Source organism: Sapajus apella, unplaced genomic scaffold (genome assembly GCF_009761245.1).
Source record: "Sapajus apella isolate SASKATOON/1434 unplaced genomic scaffold, GSC_monkey_1.0 scaffold40, whole genome shotgun sequence".
NCBI classification, from domain to species: Eukaryota; Metazoa; Chordata; class Mammalia; order Primates; family Cebidae; genus Sapajus; species Sapajus apella.
This window is the reverse complement of record NW_022436980.1, coordinates 1,866,129-1,882,512: the sequence shown is the minus strand read 5'-3', so window position 1 is coordinate 1,882,512 and position 16,384 is coordinate 1,866,129. Positions and strand designations below refer to the sequence as shown.

The window sequence follows — 16,384 nt, the reverse complement described above, 5'->3', positions numbered from 1 at the left end:
TTCATTTCTGGACTCTCTATTCCATTAGTCAATGGGTCTATTTTTGCCAGTACTGTACTGTTTTAATTGTTATAGCTTTGTAGTACAGTTTGAAATCAAGTAGTGTGGTATCTCCAGGCTTGTTATTTTTGCTTGATTGCCTTGGCCATTTGGGGGGTTTTGTGGTTTTGTATGAATTTTAGGATAATCTTTTTCTATTTCTATAAAAATGACATTGGAATCTTGATAGGGATTGTGCTAAATCTGTAGATTACTTTGGGTAGTATGGATATTTTAACAATGTCTATTCTTCCACCCCATAAACACAAGAACTCTTTCCACTTATTTGTATCATCTTCAATTTATTTCATCAACATTTTATAGTTTTTGGTGCACAGGTCTTTCAAGTCCTTGGTTACATTTATCCCTAAGTATTTCTTTTTGTAGCTGCTGTAAGTGGGATTTTTCTCTTGATTTCTTTTCAGATAGTTTGTTGTTAGTATATAGAAATGCCACTGATTTTGTGTATCAATTTTGTGTCCTGCGACATTACTGTATTTAATAGTTCTAACAGTTTTTTGGTGGACACTGTTGGGTTTTCTATATATAAGATTATGTCATTTCAGCAAGCTGACAATTGCATTTGTTCCTTTCTATTCGGGTGCTATTTATTTCTTTCTCTTGCCTAATTGCTCAGGCAAAGGTTTCCAATACTGTATAATTTAGAAATGGCAACAGAAAGCATCCTCATGTTGTTCCCAATCTTACAGGAAAGGCTTTCAATTTTCCATCATTCAGTATAATGTTAGCTATGAGCTTCTCATATGTGGCCTTCACTGTATTGAGGTAAATACCTTCTATTCCTTATTTTGGTGAGAGTTATTATCATAAAAGGATGTTGAATTTTGTCAAATGCTTTTTCTTCATCTAATGAGATGATCATATAGATTTTGTTCTTCATTCTATTAATGTGATGTGTCACATGTATTGATTTGCATATGTTAACCATCCTCATATACCAGGAATAAATCTTTTTTTTTTTTTTAGTTTTTTTTTTCTTTATTGCATTTTTGGTTTTGGGGTACATGTGGAGAACATGCAAGACTGTTGTATAGGTACACACATGGCAGTGTGACTTGCTGCCTTCCTCCCCTTCACCTATATCTGGCATTTCTCCCCATGCTATCTCTCCCAATTCCCCAACCCCTGCTGTTTCTCCCCTATTTCCCCCCAACAGACCCAAATGTGTGATGCTCCCCTCCCTGTGTCCATGTGTTCTCATTGTTCAACACCCACTTATGAGTGAGAACATGCGGTGTTTGATTTTCTGTTCTTGTGTCAGTTTGCTGAGAATGATGGTTTTTCGGGTTCATCCATGTCCCTACACAGCACACGAATTCATCGTTTTTGATGGCTGCATAGTATTCCATGGTGTATATGGGCCACATTTTCCCTGTCCAGTCTATCATTGATGGGCATTTGGGTTGGTTCCAGGTCATTGCTGTTGTAAACAGTGCTGCAATGAACATTCGTGTGCATGTGTCCTTATAGTAGAATGATTTACAATCCTTTGGATATATACCCAGTAATGGGATTGCTGGGTCAAATGGAATTTCTATTTCTAGGTCCTTGAGGAATCGCCACACTGTCTTCCACAATGGTTGAACTAATTTACACTCCCACCAACATTGTAAAAGTGTTCCTATTTCTCCATATCCTCTCCAGCATCTGTTGTCTCTAGATTTTTTAATGATTGCCATTCTAACTGGCATGAAATGGTATCTCAATGTAGTTTTGATTTGCATTTCTTTAATGACCAGTGATGATGAGCATTTTTTCATGTTTTTTGGCCTCATGTATGTCTTCTTTCGTAAAGTGTCTGTTCATATCCTTTGCCCACTTTTGAATCAGCTTGTTTTTTTCTTGTAAATCTGTTTTAGTTATTTGTGTATTCTGGATATCAGCCTTTTGTCACATGGGTAGACTGCAAAAATTTTCCATTCCATTGGTTGCCCATTCACTCTAATGATTGTTTCTTCTGCTGTGCAGAAGCTCTGGAGTTTGATTAGGTCCCATTTGTCTATTTTGGCTTTTGTTGCCAATGCTTTTGGTGTTTTGGTCATGAAGTCCTTACCTACGTCTATGTCCTGAATGGTTTTGCCAGATTTTCTTCTAGGGTTTTTATGGTGTTAGGTCTTATGTTTAAGTCTTTAATCCATCTGGAGTTAATTTTAGTGTACAGTGTCAGGAAGGGGTCCAGTTTCTGCTTTCTGCACATCGCTAGCCAGTTTTCCCAACACCATTTATGAAACAGGGAATCCTTTCCCCATTGCTTGTTTTTGTCAGGTTTGTCAAAGATCAGATGATTGTAGATGTGTTGTGTTGCCTCCGAGGCCTCTGTTCTGTTCCATTGGTCTATATCTCTGTTTTGGTACCAGTACTATGCTGTTTTGATTACTGTAGCCTTGTAGTATAGTTTGAAGTCCGGTAGCATGATGCCTCCTGCTTTGTTATTTTGCTTAGAATTGACTTGGCTATGTGGGCTCTCTTTCGGTTCCATATGAAGTTTAAGGTGGTTTTTCCCAGTTTTGTGAAGAAGGTCATTGGTATCTTGATGGGGATAGTGTTGAATCTGTAAATTACTTTGGGCAGCATGGCCCTTTTCATGATATTGATTCTTCCTAACCATGAACATGGAATGTTTCTCCATCTGATTGTGTCCTCTCTTATTTCATTGAGCAGTGATTTGTAGTTCTCCTTGAAGAGGTCCTTTACGTTCCTTGTTAGTTCTATTCCTAGGTATTTTATTCCCTTGGTAGCAATTGCGAATGGCAGTTCATTCTTGATTTGGCTCTCTTTAAGTCTGTTATTTGTGTATAGGAATGCTTGTAATTTTTGCACATTGATTTTGTATCCTGAGACTTTGCTGAAGTAGCTTATCAGTTTCAGGAGATTTTGGGCTGAGACAATGGGGTCTTCTAGATATACAGTCATGTCATCTGCAAATTGAGACAATTTGACTTCCTCCTTTCCTATTTGAATACCCTTTATTTCTTTTTCTTGCCTGATTTCTCTGGCTAGAACTTCCAGTACTGTATTGAATAGGAGTGGTGAGAGAGGGCATCCTTGTCTAGTGCCAGATTTCAAAGGGAATGCTTCCAGTTTTTGCCCATTCAGTATGATATTGGCTGTTGTTTTGTCGTAAATAGCTTTTATTATTTTGAGATACGTTCCGTCAATACCTAGTTTATTGAGGGTTTTCAGCATAAAGGATGTTGAATTTTGTCAAAGGCCTTCTCTGCATCAATTGAGATATTCATGTGGTTTTTGTCTTTGGTTCTGTTTATGTGGTGAATTATGTTTATAGACTTGCATATGTTGAACCAGCCTTGCATCCCCAGATGAATCCTACTTCATCATGGTGGATAAGCTTTTGGATGTGCTGTTGCAATCAGTTTGCCAGTATTTTATTGAAGATTTCTGCATCTATGTTCATCATGGATATTGGCCTGAAGCTTTCTTTTCTTGGAAAAAAATATATATATATCATCCTGATACTAAAACCTCTGCTGGGTTTTAGTATCAGGATTATACTGGTCTCATAAAATGATTTGGGAAGGATTCCCTCATTTGGATTGTTTGGAATAGTTTCAGAGGGAATGGTACCAGCTTGTCTTTGTATGTCTGGTAGAATTCGGCTGTGAACCAATCTGGACCTGGGCTTTTTTGGGTGGTAGGCTCTTAATTGCTGCCTCAACTTCAGACCTTGTTATTGGTCTATCCAGGGTTACAGCTTCTTCCTGGTTTAGGCTTGGGAGGAGGCAACTATCCAGGAATTTATCCATTTCCTACAGGTTTACTAGTTTATGTGCATAGAGTTGTTTGTAATAATCTCTGATGATGGTTTGTATTTATGGTGATATCCCCTTTATCTTTTTTTATTGCCTCTATTTGATTATTCTCTATTTTTTTATTAATCTGGCTAGTGGTCTATTTTATTGATCTTTCCAAAAAACCAGCTCTTGGATTTATTGATTTTTTGAAGGGGGTTTTCTGTCTCTATCTCATTCAGTTCTGCTCTGATCTTTGTTATTTCTTGTTTTCTGCTAGGTTTTGAGTTTTTTTGATCTTGCTCCTCTAGCTCTTTCAATTTTGATGATAGGGTGTTGATTTTAGATCTCTCCTTGCTTCTCATGTAGGCATTTATTGCTGTATATTTTCCTCAAGACACTGCTTTAAATGTGTCCCAGAAATTGTGGTATGTTTTGTCTTCATTCTCGTTGTTTTCGAAGAACATCTTTATTTCTGCCTTCATTTAATTGTTTATCCAGTCAACATTCAAGAGCCAATTGTTCAGTTTCCATAATGCTGTGCAGTTCTGAGTTAGTTTCTGAATTCTGAGTTCCAACTTGATTACACTGTGGTCTGACAGACTGTTTGTTATGATTTCCGTTCTTTTGCATTTGCTGAGGAGTGATTTACTTCCAATTATGTGGTCAATTTTAGAGTAGGTGTGATGTGGTGCTGAGAAGAATGTATATTCTGTGGATTCGGGGTGGAGAGTTCTGTAAATGTCTATTAGGTTTGCTTGGTCTGGGTCTGAGTTCAAGTCCTGAATATACTTGTTAATTTTCTTTCTCGTTGATCTGTCTAATATTGACAATGGGGTGTTAACATTTCCCACTATTACTGTGTGGGAGTCTAAGTCTCTTTGCTAGTCATTAAAAACTTGCCTTATGTATCTGAGTGCTCCTGTATTGTGCCCATATATATTTATGATTGTTAGCTCCTCTTGTTGCATTGATCCTTTTACCATTATGTAATATCCTTCTTTGTCTCTTTTGATCTTTGTTGGTTTAAAGTCTATTTATTCAGAGATGAGAATTGCAACTCCTGATTTTTTTTGCTCTCCATTTGCTTGATAAATCTTCCTCCATCCCTTTATTTTGAGCCTTTGTGTATCCTTGCATGTGAGATGGGTTTCCTGGATACAGCACACCAATGGGTTTTGGCCTTTTATCCAATTTGCCGGTCTGTGTCTTTTGATTGGGGGCATTTAGCCCATTTACATTTAGGGTTAATATTTTTATGTGTGAAGTTGATCCTGCCATTTTTATGCTAGCTGGCTGTTTTGCCTGTTAGTTAATGCAGTTTCTTCACTGTGTTGATGCTCTTTACTGTTTGGTATGTTTTTGGAGTGGCTGTTACTGGTTTTCCTTTCTATGTTTAGTGCCTCTTTCAGGAGCTCTTGTAAAGCAGGCCTGGTGGTGATGAAATCTCTGAGTACTTGCTTGTTTGCAAAGGATTTTATTTTTCTTTCACTTATGAAGCTTAGTTTGGCTGGATATGAGATTCCAGATTGAAAGTTCTTTTCTTTAAGGATGTTGAATATTGGCCTCCACTCTCTTCTGGCTTGTAGGGTTGCTGCTGAGAGATCTGCTGTGAGTCTGATGAGCTTCCCTTTGTGGGTAACCCGACCTTTCTCTCTGGCTGTCCTTAGCATTTTCTCCTTCATTTCAACCCTGGTGAATCTGATGATTATGTGCCTTGGGGTTGCTCTTCCTGAGCAATATCTTTGTGAGGTTCTCTGTATTTCCTGGACTTGAATATTGGCCTGCCTTGCTAGGTTGCAGAAGTTTTCCTGGATAATATCCTGAAGAGTATTTTCCAGCTTGGATTCATTCTCTCCGTCAATTTCAGGTACACCTATCAAACATAGATTAGGTCTTTTCACATAGTCCCATATTTCTTGGAGACTTTGTTCATTCCTTTTTACCCTTTTTTCTCTAATCTTGCCTTCTCGTTTTATTTCATTGAGTTGATCTTCGACTTCTGATATCCTTTCTTCTGCATGGTCAGTTCGGCTGTTGAAACTTGTGTATGCTTCATGAATTTCTTGTGTTGTTTTTCAGCTCCATCAATTCACTTATTTTCCTAAGTTGTTTATTCTCGTTAGCATTTTGCCGAATCTTTTTTTAAGGTACTTAGTTTCTTTGCATTGGATTAAACATGTTCTTTTAGCTCACATAAGTTTCTTATTACCCACCTTCTGAAGCCTGATTCTGTCAATTCATCACACGCATTCTCCATCCAGCCTTGTTCCCTTGCTGGTGAGGAGTTTTGATCCCTTGTAGGAGGAGAGGCGTACTGGTTTCGGGTGTTTTCATCCTTTTTGTGCTGGTTTCTTCCCATCTTTGTGGATTTATCCCCCTGCCGTCTTTGTTAGTTGTTGACTTTCAGATTGGGTCTCTGAGTGGACATACAGTTTGTTGATGATGAAGTTATTTCTGTTTCTTAGTTTTCCTTGTACAAGTCAGACCCCTCTACTGTAGGACTGTTGAGGTCCACTCCAGGCCCTACTTGCCTGGGGATCACCTGCAGCAGCTGCAGAACAGTAAGGGTTGCTGCTAATTTCTTCTTCTGCTTTTCCCGAAGGATACCTGCCTCATGTCAGTCTGAGCTCTCCTTTATGAGGTGACTCTTTGGATATACAGGGGTCAGGGAGCTGCTTGAGGAGACAATTTGATTTCCTGTGCAGCAACCCACTGCACAGTCTAAAACAGCCACACTGAGATTCGTGGCACTTTTTTGCCTGGGAATCTCCTGGCCTGGCTCCCTGTTTCAGTCCCATTTTAATCAGATGAATGGGTGACTCTGCCTTCCCAGAGCTCCAGTTGCCAGCTAAAACGGTGCCCAGACCTGTGTATTTTGTTCAGAGAACTGCCACGCTGTCCAAAACAGCCACACTGGAGTGCTGGCCAACAGCTGCACAGGCTGAAACAGCTGCACTGGCGATCCATGGGGCTCCTCCACCTGGGAATCTCCTGGTCTGTGGGCAATAAAAATCTGTCTGGAAATGCGGAGTCCACTCACCCTCCGCACTTTCGCTAGGCGCTGCAATCCTGAGCTGCTCCTAATCGGCCATCTTGGATCCGTCCCTACCAGGTATAAATTTCACTTGATCATGGTGATAATCCTTTTAAAATGTTGGTCAATTCAGTTTGCTAGTATTTTGTTTAGGATTTTTGCTTCTATGATCATCAAGGATATTGGCCTGTAATTTTCTTGTAATTTCCTTGTCTGGCTTTGGTATTATTGTAATGCTGCCCTCATAAAGAGTTTGGAAGTACTCCCTCCTCTTCCAATTTTTTTGGAAGAGTTTGAGCAAGATTGGTATTAATTCTTTAAATGTTTGGTGTAATTAAGCTGTGAACCCATCAGGTTTTGGGCTTTTCTTTGATGACAGAGTTCTTATTACTGATTCAATCTCCTTACTTGTTATTGGTCTGTTCCGATTTTTCCATTTCTTCATTATTTAGTCTTGGTAGGTTATATGCATCTAATAATTTATCCATTTTTTGTAGATTTTCCAATTTGTTGGGATTTGTTTATAGTTGTCTTTCATGATCTCTTGTATTTCTGGGGTATCAGCTGTAATGTCCTCTCTTTCATTTGTGATTTATTTGATAAATAAATAGAGGACATTACAGCTGATACCCCAGAAATACAAACCCCGGAGGACATTACAGCTGATATCCCAGAAATACAAAGGATCTTTTCTTTTTTTCTTAGTCTAGCTAAAGTTTTGTCAATTTTATCTTTTCAAAAAAGCAGCTTTTTGTTTCATTGATCTTTTATATTGCCTTTCTCTTATTTTTTTCTGCTATGATCATTATTATTTCCTTCCTTCTGCTAACTTTGTGCTTAATTTTTTCTTTTTCTACTTCTTTGATGTATAATTTTAGGTTGTTTATTTGATAACTTCCTTTTTGATGTAGGCATTTACTGCTATAAACTTTATTCTTAGAACTGCTTTTGCTGCATCCCATAAGTTTTAATATGTTGTGTTTCCATTTTTGTCTCAAGATCCTTTAAAATTTTCCCTTTAATTTCTTCATTGACCCATTGGTTGTTCAGGAGAATGTTTAATTTCCAAGTATTTGTGAATTCTCCAAAATTCCTCTAGGTATTCTAGTTTCATACCATCATGATTCGAAAGATATTTAATATAATTTCAGTCTTCTTACATTTGCTGAGGCTTGTTTTGTGCCCTAACGTGATCTATTCTGGTGAATGCTCTGTGTGCACTTGGGAGTGTGTATTCTATTGCCGTTGGAATGTTCTGTACATGTCTGTTAGGTCCGTTTGGTTCAGTGTTGCTCAAGTCTAATGCTTCCTTATTAATTGTTTGGATTATCTGTCCATTGTTGAAATGGGATACTGAAGACCCCTACTATTCTTGCGTTACAATCTCTGCCTTCAGATCCTTTAATATTTGTGTTATATATTTAGGTACTTCAATATTGAGTGCATATAAATTTACAACTGTTATGTCTTCTTGATGAACTGACCCTTTAACATTATGTGATGTCTTTTTTTTTTTTTTTTTTTTCAGAGTTTTTGACTTAAAGTCTATGATGTTTGATATAAGTATAGCCACCCAGTCTTTTTTCGTTTCCATTTCTGTGGAGTATTCTTTTCCATCCCTTCACCTTCAGTCTATGTCTAAAAAGGGGTAAATCTCTTGTAGGCAGCATATAGTTAGGTCTCATTTTCTCCAGTCACTCTATGTTTTTGTATTGGAGAAATAAATCCATTTACAATCAATTTGATTGTTGCTAGGCAAGGACTTATTACTGTCATTCTGTTAGTTGTTTTCTGATTGTTTTGTACATACTTCATTTCTTTCCTCCTCTCTTGCTGTATTCCTTTGTGGTTTGTGTTCTATAGTAGTATGCTTTGAATCCTTTCTATTTTTGTTCTGTGCTTCTACTAAGATTTTTGCTTTGTGGTTAGCATTAGGCTTACATGGAACATCTTATAACCACCTACTTCATGCTTATAACAACTTTGCATATAACTCTATACTTTTCCACCATCATTACAATCCAATAGTATTCTGAATATGGCTCTGTTTTATTTATATGATTGAATTTTGTGCTTGTTTCATGTTGTTAATTAGTAAATTTTTGTGTCAGCTTAAAGAATTCCCTTTAGCAATTCCTACAAGGCCAGTCTATTGAGGATGAATTCCGTTAGCTTCTGTTTGGGAAAACAAACTTTTTTTTTTTTTTTTTTTTTTTTTTTTTTTTTTTTTTTTTTTTTTTTACTTCTCCTTCATTTACGAAAGAGAGCTTTGCTGGATAAAGTATTGCTGATTGGCAGTTTTTTGTTTTGGTTTCTTCAGCACTTTGAATCTATCATCCTGATCTCTCCTGGCCTGCAGGGTTTCTGCTGAGAACCCTGCTGATGGTTGTATGGCACTCCTTTTCATGTGATATGTTTCCTGCCTCTTCATGCTGTCAAAATTTTTTGTCTTTGATTTTTTAAAGTTTATTATGTGTTGGTTTACTCCTCCTTGGGTTGAATTTGATTGGAGACCTTTGCAGTTCCTGTACTTTGATGTCAGCATCTACCACAGATTAAGAAAATTTTCAACCGTTATTTCTTTAAATGTGCTTTTTGGCCCCTTTTCTTTCTTCTCCTTCTCCAACCACTATTATGTGAAGGTTTGGACCCTTGATGGTGTTCTATAATCTGCAGGCTTTATTTTTTTTTTAGAAGTTCTTTTGTTTTTTTGCTCCTGACTAGATAATTTCAAATGTTCTGTCTCCCAGCATACTGACTCTTTTCTTCTGCTTGAGTCAGCTCTTGAAGGTTTCTATTGAATTTTTCAGTCTCTTGAATTTCTGTCCTATTCTTGTTTCTATTTATCAACTTTCTTTTTAGTGTACTGCTTTCAAATTTCATTAAATGTTCTACCTATACATAGTTCACTTAACTTCTTTAGAGATATTATTCTGAATTCTTTGTCCAGTTAATTCATAAATCTCCATTTCTTTGGGGCCTATTATTGGAGCTTTATTAGTTTGTTTTGGAGGTATCATGATTCCTCCATGTGTTCTTGTATTGTTGTCTGTGCAACTGAGGAGAGAGCCCCCTCTTCTGGCCTTTACAGGTGTTCTTGGGCAGGGATAGGCCTTCACTGTTTAGCCTAACCTAAGATTCTGGAAGGTCAGCTGATACAACCCCAGGCAGGCAGAGCTTCTTGTGAGTTAGTTTTCTAGCTGACTAGGCCACTGCCTTTGCTCTGTTGAGTGGAGTTGCTGGCTAAGTATTGCAATGACCTCTGGTCAGACTAGCCATAAGATGTATTGCCTGGCTGGTAATTTTGATATTTGGGACCTGCAATTGGGCAGGGCTGTAGACTGGGCTACAAGGTTAGGCAGTGTCACTACTCATAACGTGTGACCAGAGGCTATACTCCTTAGAAATGCACAATTAAGGGTTGCCTCCCTGTCAGGATTAAGCCATGGAGTGAACTTTTGACTGAGTTGAATGGCTATTTGATCTCTGGAATTAAGCAGATCTAGCCACTTTGCTTCTCTCAGATGTGTGGAGGTGGAAATCTCCTTGCCTGGGCAGGGTCACTGAAAGTGCTTTTTGGCTCAGTGGAGCTGCTGCTTGACTTCTAAGGTCAAGGTGGTCTAGCCCCTTCAGCTCTCCAAAATAAAAGGCAGGCATCTCCCTTCCTTGGCAGGATTGTTGGGAGTTGGCTCTGAAGATAGGCAGGAAGCTAGGGACTCAGGCTAGATTGTACTTCCCACTGTGTGTGGGTTTTGTTGTTGTTTTTTTAAGATGGAGTCTCACTCTGTTCAGCCCAGGCTGGAGTTGCAGTGGCTCAATCTTGGCACACTGCAACCTCCGCCTCCTGGGTTCAAGTAGATTCTCCTGTGTCAGCCTCCCAAGTAGCTGGGATTACAGGCATGAGTCATCATGCCCAGCTAATTTTTGTATTTTTAGTAGACTGGGTTTCACCATGTTGGCCAGGCTTGTCTCAAACTCCTGACCCCAAGTGATCCACCCACTTTGGCCTCCCAAAGTGCTGTGATTACAGGCATGAGCCACTGCACCCAGCCCCCACTGCGCTGTCAAATGAGATCAGCTCAGCCTTGCAGGTAGGCTGAGTTTGGCTGATATCTTTGATCATGCACCTCAACCAGCAGGAACACAAAGGTACCACCAATATCTGCATGTTGGTCACTACCACCTGTGCTTCTTTTCTGTTTCCACCTGACTCCAGGCAGTCTAGCCATGCTGTTTTCCCTAGAACATCCCATGAGATGAGACCAGAGTGGGTTTTCTAGGAAGCATCTTAGAATGCTAGGGAGGCTGGATCTGGTTTTCTTTCCTCCCTGTATAAACAGTTGGCCTAGATAATTCTCCATCTGGCATTATGTCAACTTGGGGGAAGGGAGGGAGCAATATAGTCAAAGTGAGCCTGTTCTTACCCTTTGAATTCAGATTTCATTCAGCCTTATGGACCACACTATCAGACTAGTTTCTAAGGGTTGGGGTTTTCAAAAAGATGTTCTAGTCTGTGGAGTTGCTAGTTGAACTTTCTATGAAAGCAAGTGAAGCCTGAGACTTCCTACTTTGCCATCTTACTGTTTTTCCACTCTTGCATGGACTTTTTTTTTTTCTTTGAGACAGAGTCTTGCTCGGTCGCCCAGGCTGGAGTGCAGTGGCAGGATCTCAGCCCACTGCAACCTCGGCCTCCCAGGTTCAAGCATTTCTCCTGCCGCAGCCTCCTGACTAGCTGGGATTACAGATGTACACCACCATGCCCAGCTACTTTTTATTTTCAGTAGAGACAGCATTTCCCCATGTTGGTCAGGCTGGTCTCAAACTCTTGACCTCAGGTGATCTGCCCACCTTGGCCTCCCAAAGTGCTGGGATAACAGGTGTAAGCCACTGCGTCTGGCCTTACATGGGCTTTTTAAACAGTTGGCTAACTAATCTCCTACTTATAGTCCTGTCGACATTGCCCCATCTCCAAACCTATTCTACATACTGATGTCAAAGTTGTCTGAGATAGGATAGTGGTTATCAAACTTCAGCATTCCTAAACATCAACATCACCTGGACAGCTTGTTAAAACAGATTGCTGAGCTCCATGTAGAGTTTCTTACTCAGTAGGTGTGGACTGGGGCTTGAAAATACCCATTTCTAACAAGTTTCCAGTTAAGTGATGCTGATGCTGCTGACCTAGAGATTACTTTGGGAACTAGAACCTGTTGGATCCTAAGTTATTCTCAGCTTAAAATCTTTCATTAGCTGTCTTCTGTCTACAAAAGTTCCAAGATATCTGTGCTTATTTACTTGCAGTACTTACTAAAAGTGTGCTTTATTGGGCTTCACATTCAAGATTCTTAATAGATCTGATATTACATATCTCATACATATTTCTATTACTGAATACCTTTGTGTGACAATTGGTTTACTTGTCTGTCTTCTATTAATTTATGAACTTGAATATCACTGTCTCTGGCACCCAGTAGTGTTTAGCATATAACTGCCCAGTACATAGAAATATGCCTGGCTAGCTCAGTTAATAGAAACAAAAATAATTTAAAAAAAAAAAAAAAAAAAATGGCAGAAGTGGTGACAGTGGTGGTAATTGATAGGGACAGGAGAAGGAAAGGAAGACTGGGAATATAAGCACAGAATCAGAGTAAATAGAATATTGAGGAATATTGAGGAAAACCTGTTGCACTTATTCCTGTCAACTACCCTCCTCTACTCCTTATTTACCCACCTTAGTCAAGTATCTTCTTTCTTCTTCCAGTATCACAAGTTCACCCAGCTGAACTTCTGTTATACCATGCTTTCCAAAATCATTTTAAATTCCCAAGAAAGAATTACAAAAAAAGGTCATTCGTTAATGGTTATGCATTTTTTACCATCACTGAGCAAATATAGGTATCCCTTCTCTTACATGAACTATAATAGGATATCCAGGTTAACTATTTATTTTTCTCTCTTCCATGAATGTGGCCCCTACAAAAATAAAACAAAAAACAGCTGGAATATGTAGGAACATATTGAACTAAATGGTCTTATGTCCCTTATGCTGCCATATCTGGAGGTTAGGGTAGGAGGGACTTTGCAATTCCATTAGCCAAAATTAATTTTTATTTATTTCTTATATCCACTCATTTATTTAGCCAAAGTAGCATCTGGTCTTGTGCTATTCCCTTAGGATAGGACCAAGACAGGTCAAGCCAGAAGGGGCATGTCAGTTTATAAGACTGGTCTGTTATCTCTAATCAGGATTATCTGGGTTACTTTTCCAAGCTAGAGCCAAGCTGGGGCCATTTAGATAGGGAAACCTCCGTGCCCATGCCACCCATTTTCCTCTAAGCTGCCGAGTAATCTCATCAAAATGTTTGCTGCCAAGAGAAGCGTATTTTCAAGGTCCAAAGGAAAGAACAGAGAGATGGCATATTTCCTACCTTTCCCACCCCTCCCTCGAGAACCACTATATTTACACTGAACTACTTTAAAAAGCAACTAACCTAATATACTTACTTTCTTGCTATTCTTCCAATATACCAAATTGTCCCTACCTCAAGGCACTGCCCTTGCTGCTACTGTAACATAGAATTTTCCCCAAAGCTATTTATATGACTCAGTCTTGCTTTTTCTTTGCTCAAAATCATCTCCTCAAAGGTGCCTTCTAGCAGTGCCATTCTTACCACTATTTCCTTGCCCTGATTTCCCTTTATTGCACTTAACACTACTACCAGGAAATGTTATATTATACATAAATTTATTTGCTGTATTTTCTGCACCACCAAACTCCCTCACCTGCATGCATATTGTAAGCTCTGTGCAGGTAGGACCTTTGCATTTCTCATTCACTGCCATATCCCCAGGGCCTAATATAGTGCCTGGTGGTTAATATAGATTTGCTGAATGGTTGAGGAGACTCAGACTGACTGCCAAATAATGTAACCTAAAAAAAAAGTATATACATCAAAATATTTAAGGAAACAATTATTAATTTAAACATAAAACTGGTATTGTGTACCTTGGTTTCATACACACTCCTCAAAATGCTTCCTTTGGTGAAAACCTTTTGGGAACTCTTCTGCAAGAATTGTTTTCAGAGCCAGCTTGTGAACTACATGATTGGTCTTTTTACTTCATCTTTTTGTTTTACCAGAAGTTTCACACTGTAACAAACCAAACTCAGCACAGAAAACATAAGACAATGTATTTTAGATTCTCTAAGAAAACCTCAGAAGTTTAGATGACAAGTGACATCAATGGGCTAAGTATATCACCTTCCATAACTTAAAGGGCTAATACCCATAAACATGGAAAGTTCTGGAGTATGAAATTTAAAACACAAATTTTGGATATAAATTATCTGAATACAAAGCAGTAGGTAATTCTCATATTTCACTTCCCCTCTTAACTCCAAACATAATGCCATTGTAGGTGGGTTGCTGCTAGACTACATCCAAGATTGTTCAGCTGAGGACTTGCCCATTCTCCCAGTTATGTGGAATTTTCAACCTACTCATACTCTATCTCACATAGCATTTGCACTTAGCTTCTCCTACTGATCCAGCCATACATCATCTCCTTCATGAATGTGGGCAGTCTAAAGACTTTCTGTCTTGCAAAGTATTATTTCAAACAACTAAAGGAAAATCTTCGGACACAGAAGTGGAAAAACAGGAAAAGTGGCAGCAAAACCCTGAGCCTCAGGAATAGTAGCTTATTCAAAAGTATATTTACATGTCACAGGGTAAAATAGATCAGCTGAGTCCCTATCTTAGAAAGGAAGCCTACTGCTTCCTCCTAGTAGGCAACAAAGAGAACCCCACCTAGGACTTTAACCCACTCTTTTCCCAATGTATTCCAATACTATTAGGTGAATTAAAAGAGAATGGATGTTGGTAGACAACTCCATTGATCTCCCTTCCTCTTTTTTTTTTTTTTTTTTTTTTTTTGAGACAGAGTCTCACATGGTCTCCCAGGCTTGAGTGCAATGGCATGATTTTGGCTCACTGCAGCCTCCCGAATTCAAGCAATTTTCCTGCCTCAGCCTACCCAAGTAGCTAGGGTAACAGGCACCCGCCACTATGCCCAGCTAATTTTTTTTTTTTTTTTTTAGTAGAGACAGGGTTTCACCACATTAGCCAGGCTGGTCTCAAACTCCTAATCTCGTGATCCATGAGGATCCCAAAGTGCAGGGATTACAGGCGTGAGCCACCGCACCCGGCCGATCTCCCTTCCTTTAGTAGTAATTACTAGCCAGCTGAGGGTTACAGATAATGAGGACTGAAAGGAAAGCAGATATACTAAAGGTACTGTGTCAAGTAATACATGAGATGTGTTCATAAACGAATGAGTTATTCCAGAGCCATACAAACAAATCAATCTCTTTACTGGACAGGCATACCTCTCATAAGTATATTATTCAAATATACTAACACATGAAAGATCACATTACCTTGTTTACGGATACATTTAATATCCCTTACCCTTCCCGACTTTCAAAACATAATAGTATACAAAATATAAAATATCTTAAATATTTATAAAAATCACAAGAAAAAAATAGAACGTATGAAAATATTTTTATCTGAGTTCTCTCTCATTGTTGAGAGGCAGCTTAATTTGCCTTGAGTTCATAACTGTTGAGTGGGTAGGAGTATGCCCTGCCTAATACTATTCTGTCCCGGAGAAGTTTAAATAAAACATAGTAGTTGCAGAAAAGGATGAGAGCCATGGACAGTGTGTGGTTCCACTTCTCCGACCGCAGCAAGGAATAAAGCTGGTAGAAGACGACACTGCCCTCAATAAGGATAAGCAGATTTAACAGCCTTAATGGTCGATGAAATAAGAACTGTAAGGAAGTTAAAAAGCAAAACGTTATTTCATAGAAAAGTAATGGCTGTAGTTATTCTTGCATTTATTTTTCTAAAATAATTTAATATTTATAGATTCCCATATATAATAACAAATCTGTTTAATATCAATCAGGATTTCTTGCTGTAAAGATCAAAACCTTTTTCTTTTTGCTCAAGAAATAATGAAATAAATTTTATTTCAATGCCCCTGTAACATGAAAAGAGATTATGCCAAGGCCGGGCGCAGTGGCTCAAGCCTGTAATCCCAGCACTGTGGGAGGCCGAGGCGGGTGGATCACGAGGTCAAGAGATCGAGACCATCCTGGTCAACATGGTGAAACCCCGTCTCTACTAAAAATACAAAAAATTAGCTGGGCATGGTGGCGTGTGCCTGTAATCCCAGCGACTCAGGAGGCTGGGGCAGGAGAATTGCCTGAACCCGGGAGGCGGAGGTTGCGGTGAGCCGAGATCGCGCCATTGCACGCCAGCCTGGGTAACAAGAGCGAAACTCCGTCCCAAAAAAAAAAAAAAAAAAAAAAAAAAAGAAAAGAGATTATGCCTAAAAGAAAACTACTTATATTTTTCTTAGATTGTATCTTAGGTATATATTTTATTTAGGATAAGACAAAAGTATATTTATCTAAGACAGAGGTTAGATAAAGGACCAATTAAGAAATATTTTAGGCTTTATAAGTCAA

The 16,384-nt window shown here is 38.8% G+C and overlaps 1 protein-coding gene across 3 annotated transcripts in view; it reads right to left on the bottom strand.

Annotated features, from left to right (window-relative positions):
• Positions 1 to 15,199: 15,199 nt before the first annotated feature.
• Positions 15,200 to 16,384, bottom strand: part of TMEM39A (transmembrane protein 39A) — a 32,817-nt gene continuing 31,632 nt past the window's right edge. For all 3 annotated transcript variants that reach the window (XM_032298979.1, XM_032298981.1, XM_032298980.1), the window contains one exon: positions 15,200 to 15,682. In XM_032298979.1, coding sequence (XP_032154870.1) covers positions 15,449 to 15,682 — 234 coding nt within the window. In that variant the 3' untranslated portion in view covers positions 15,200 to 15,448. The remainder of the gene's footprint in view (positions 15,683 to 16,384) is intronic.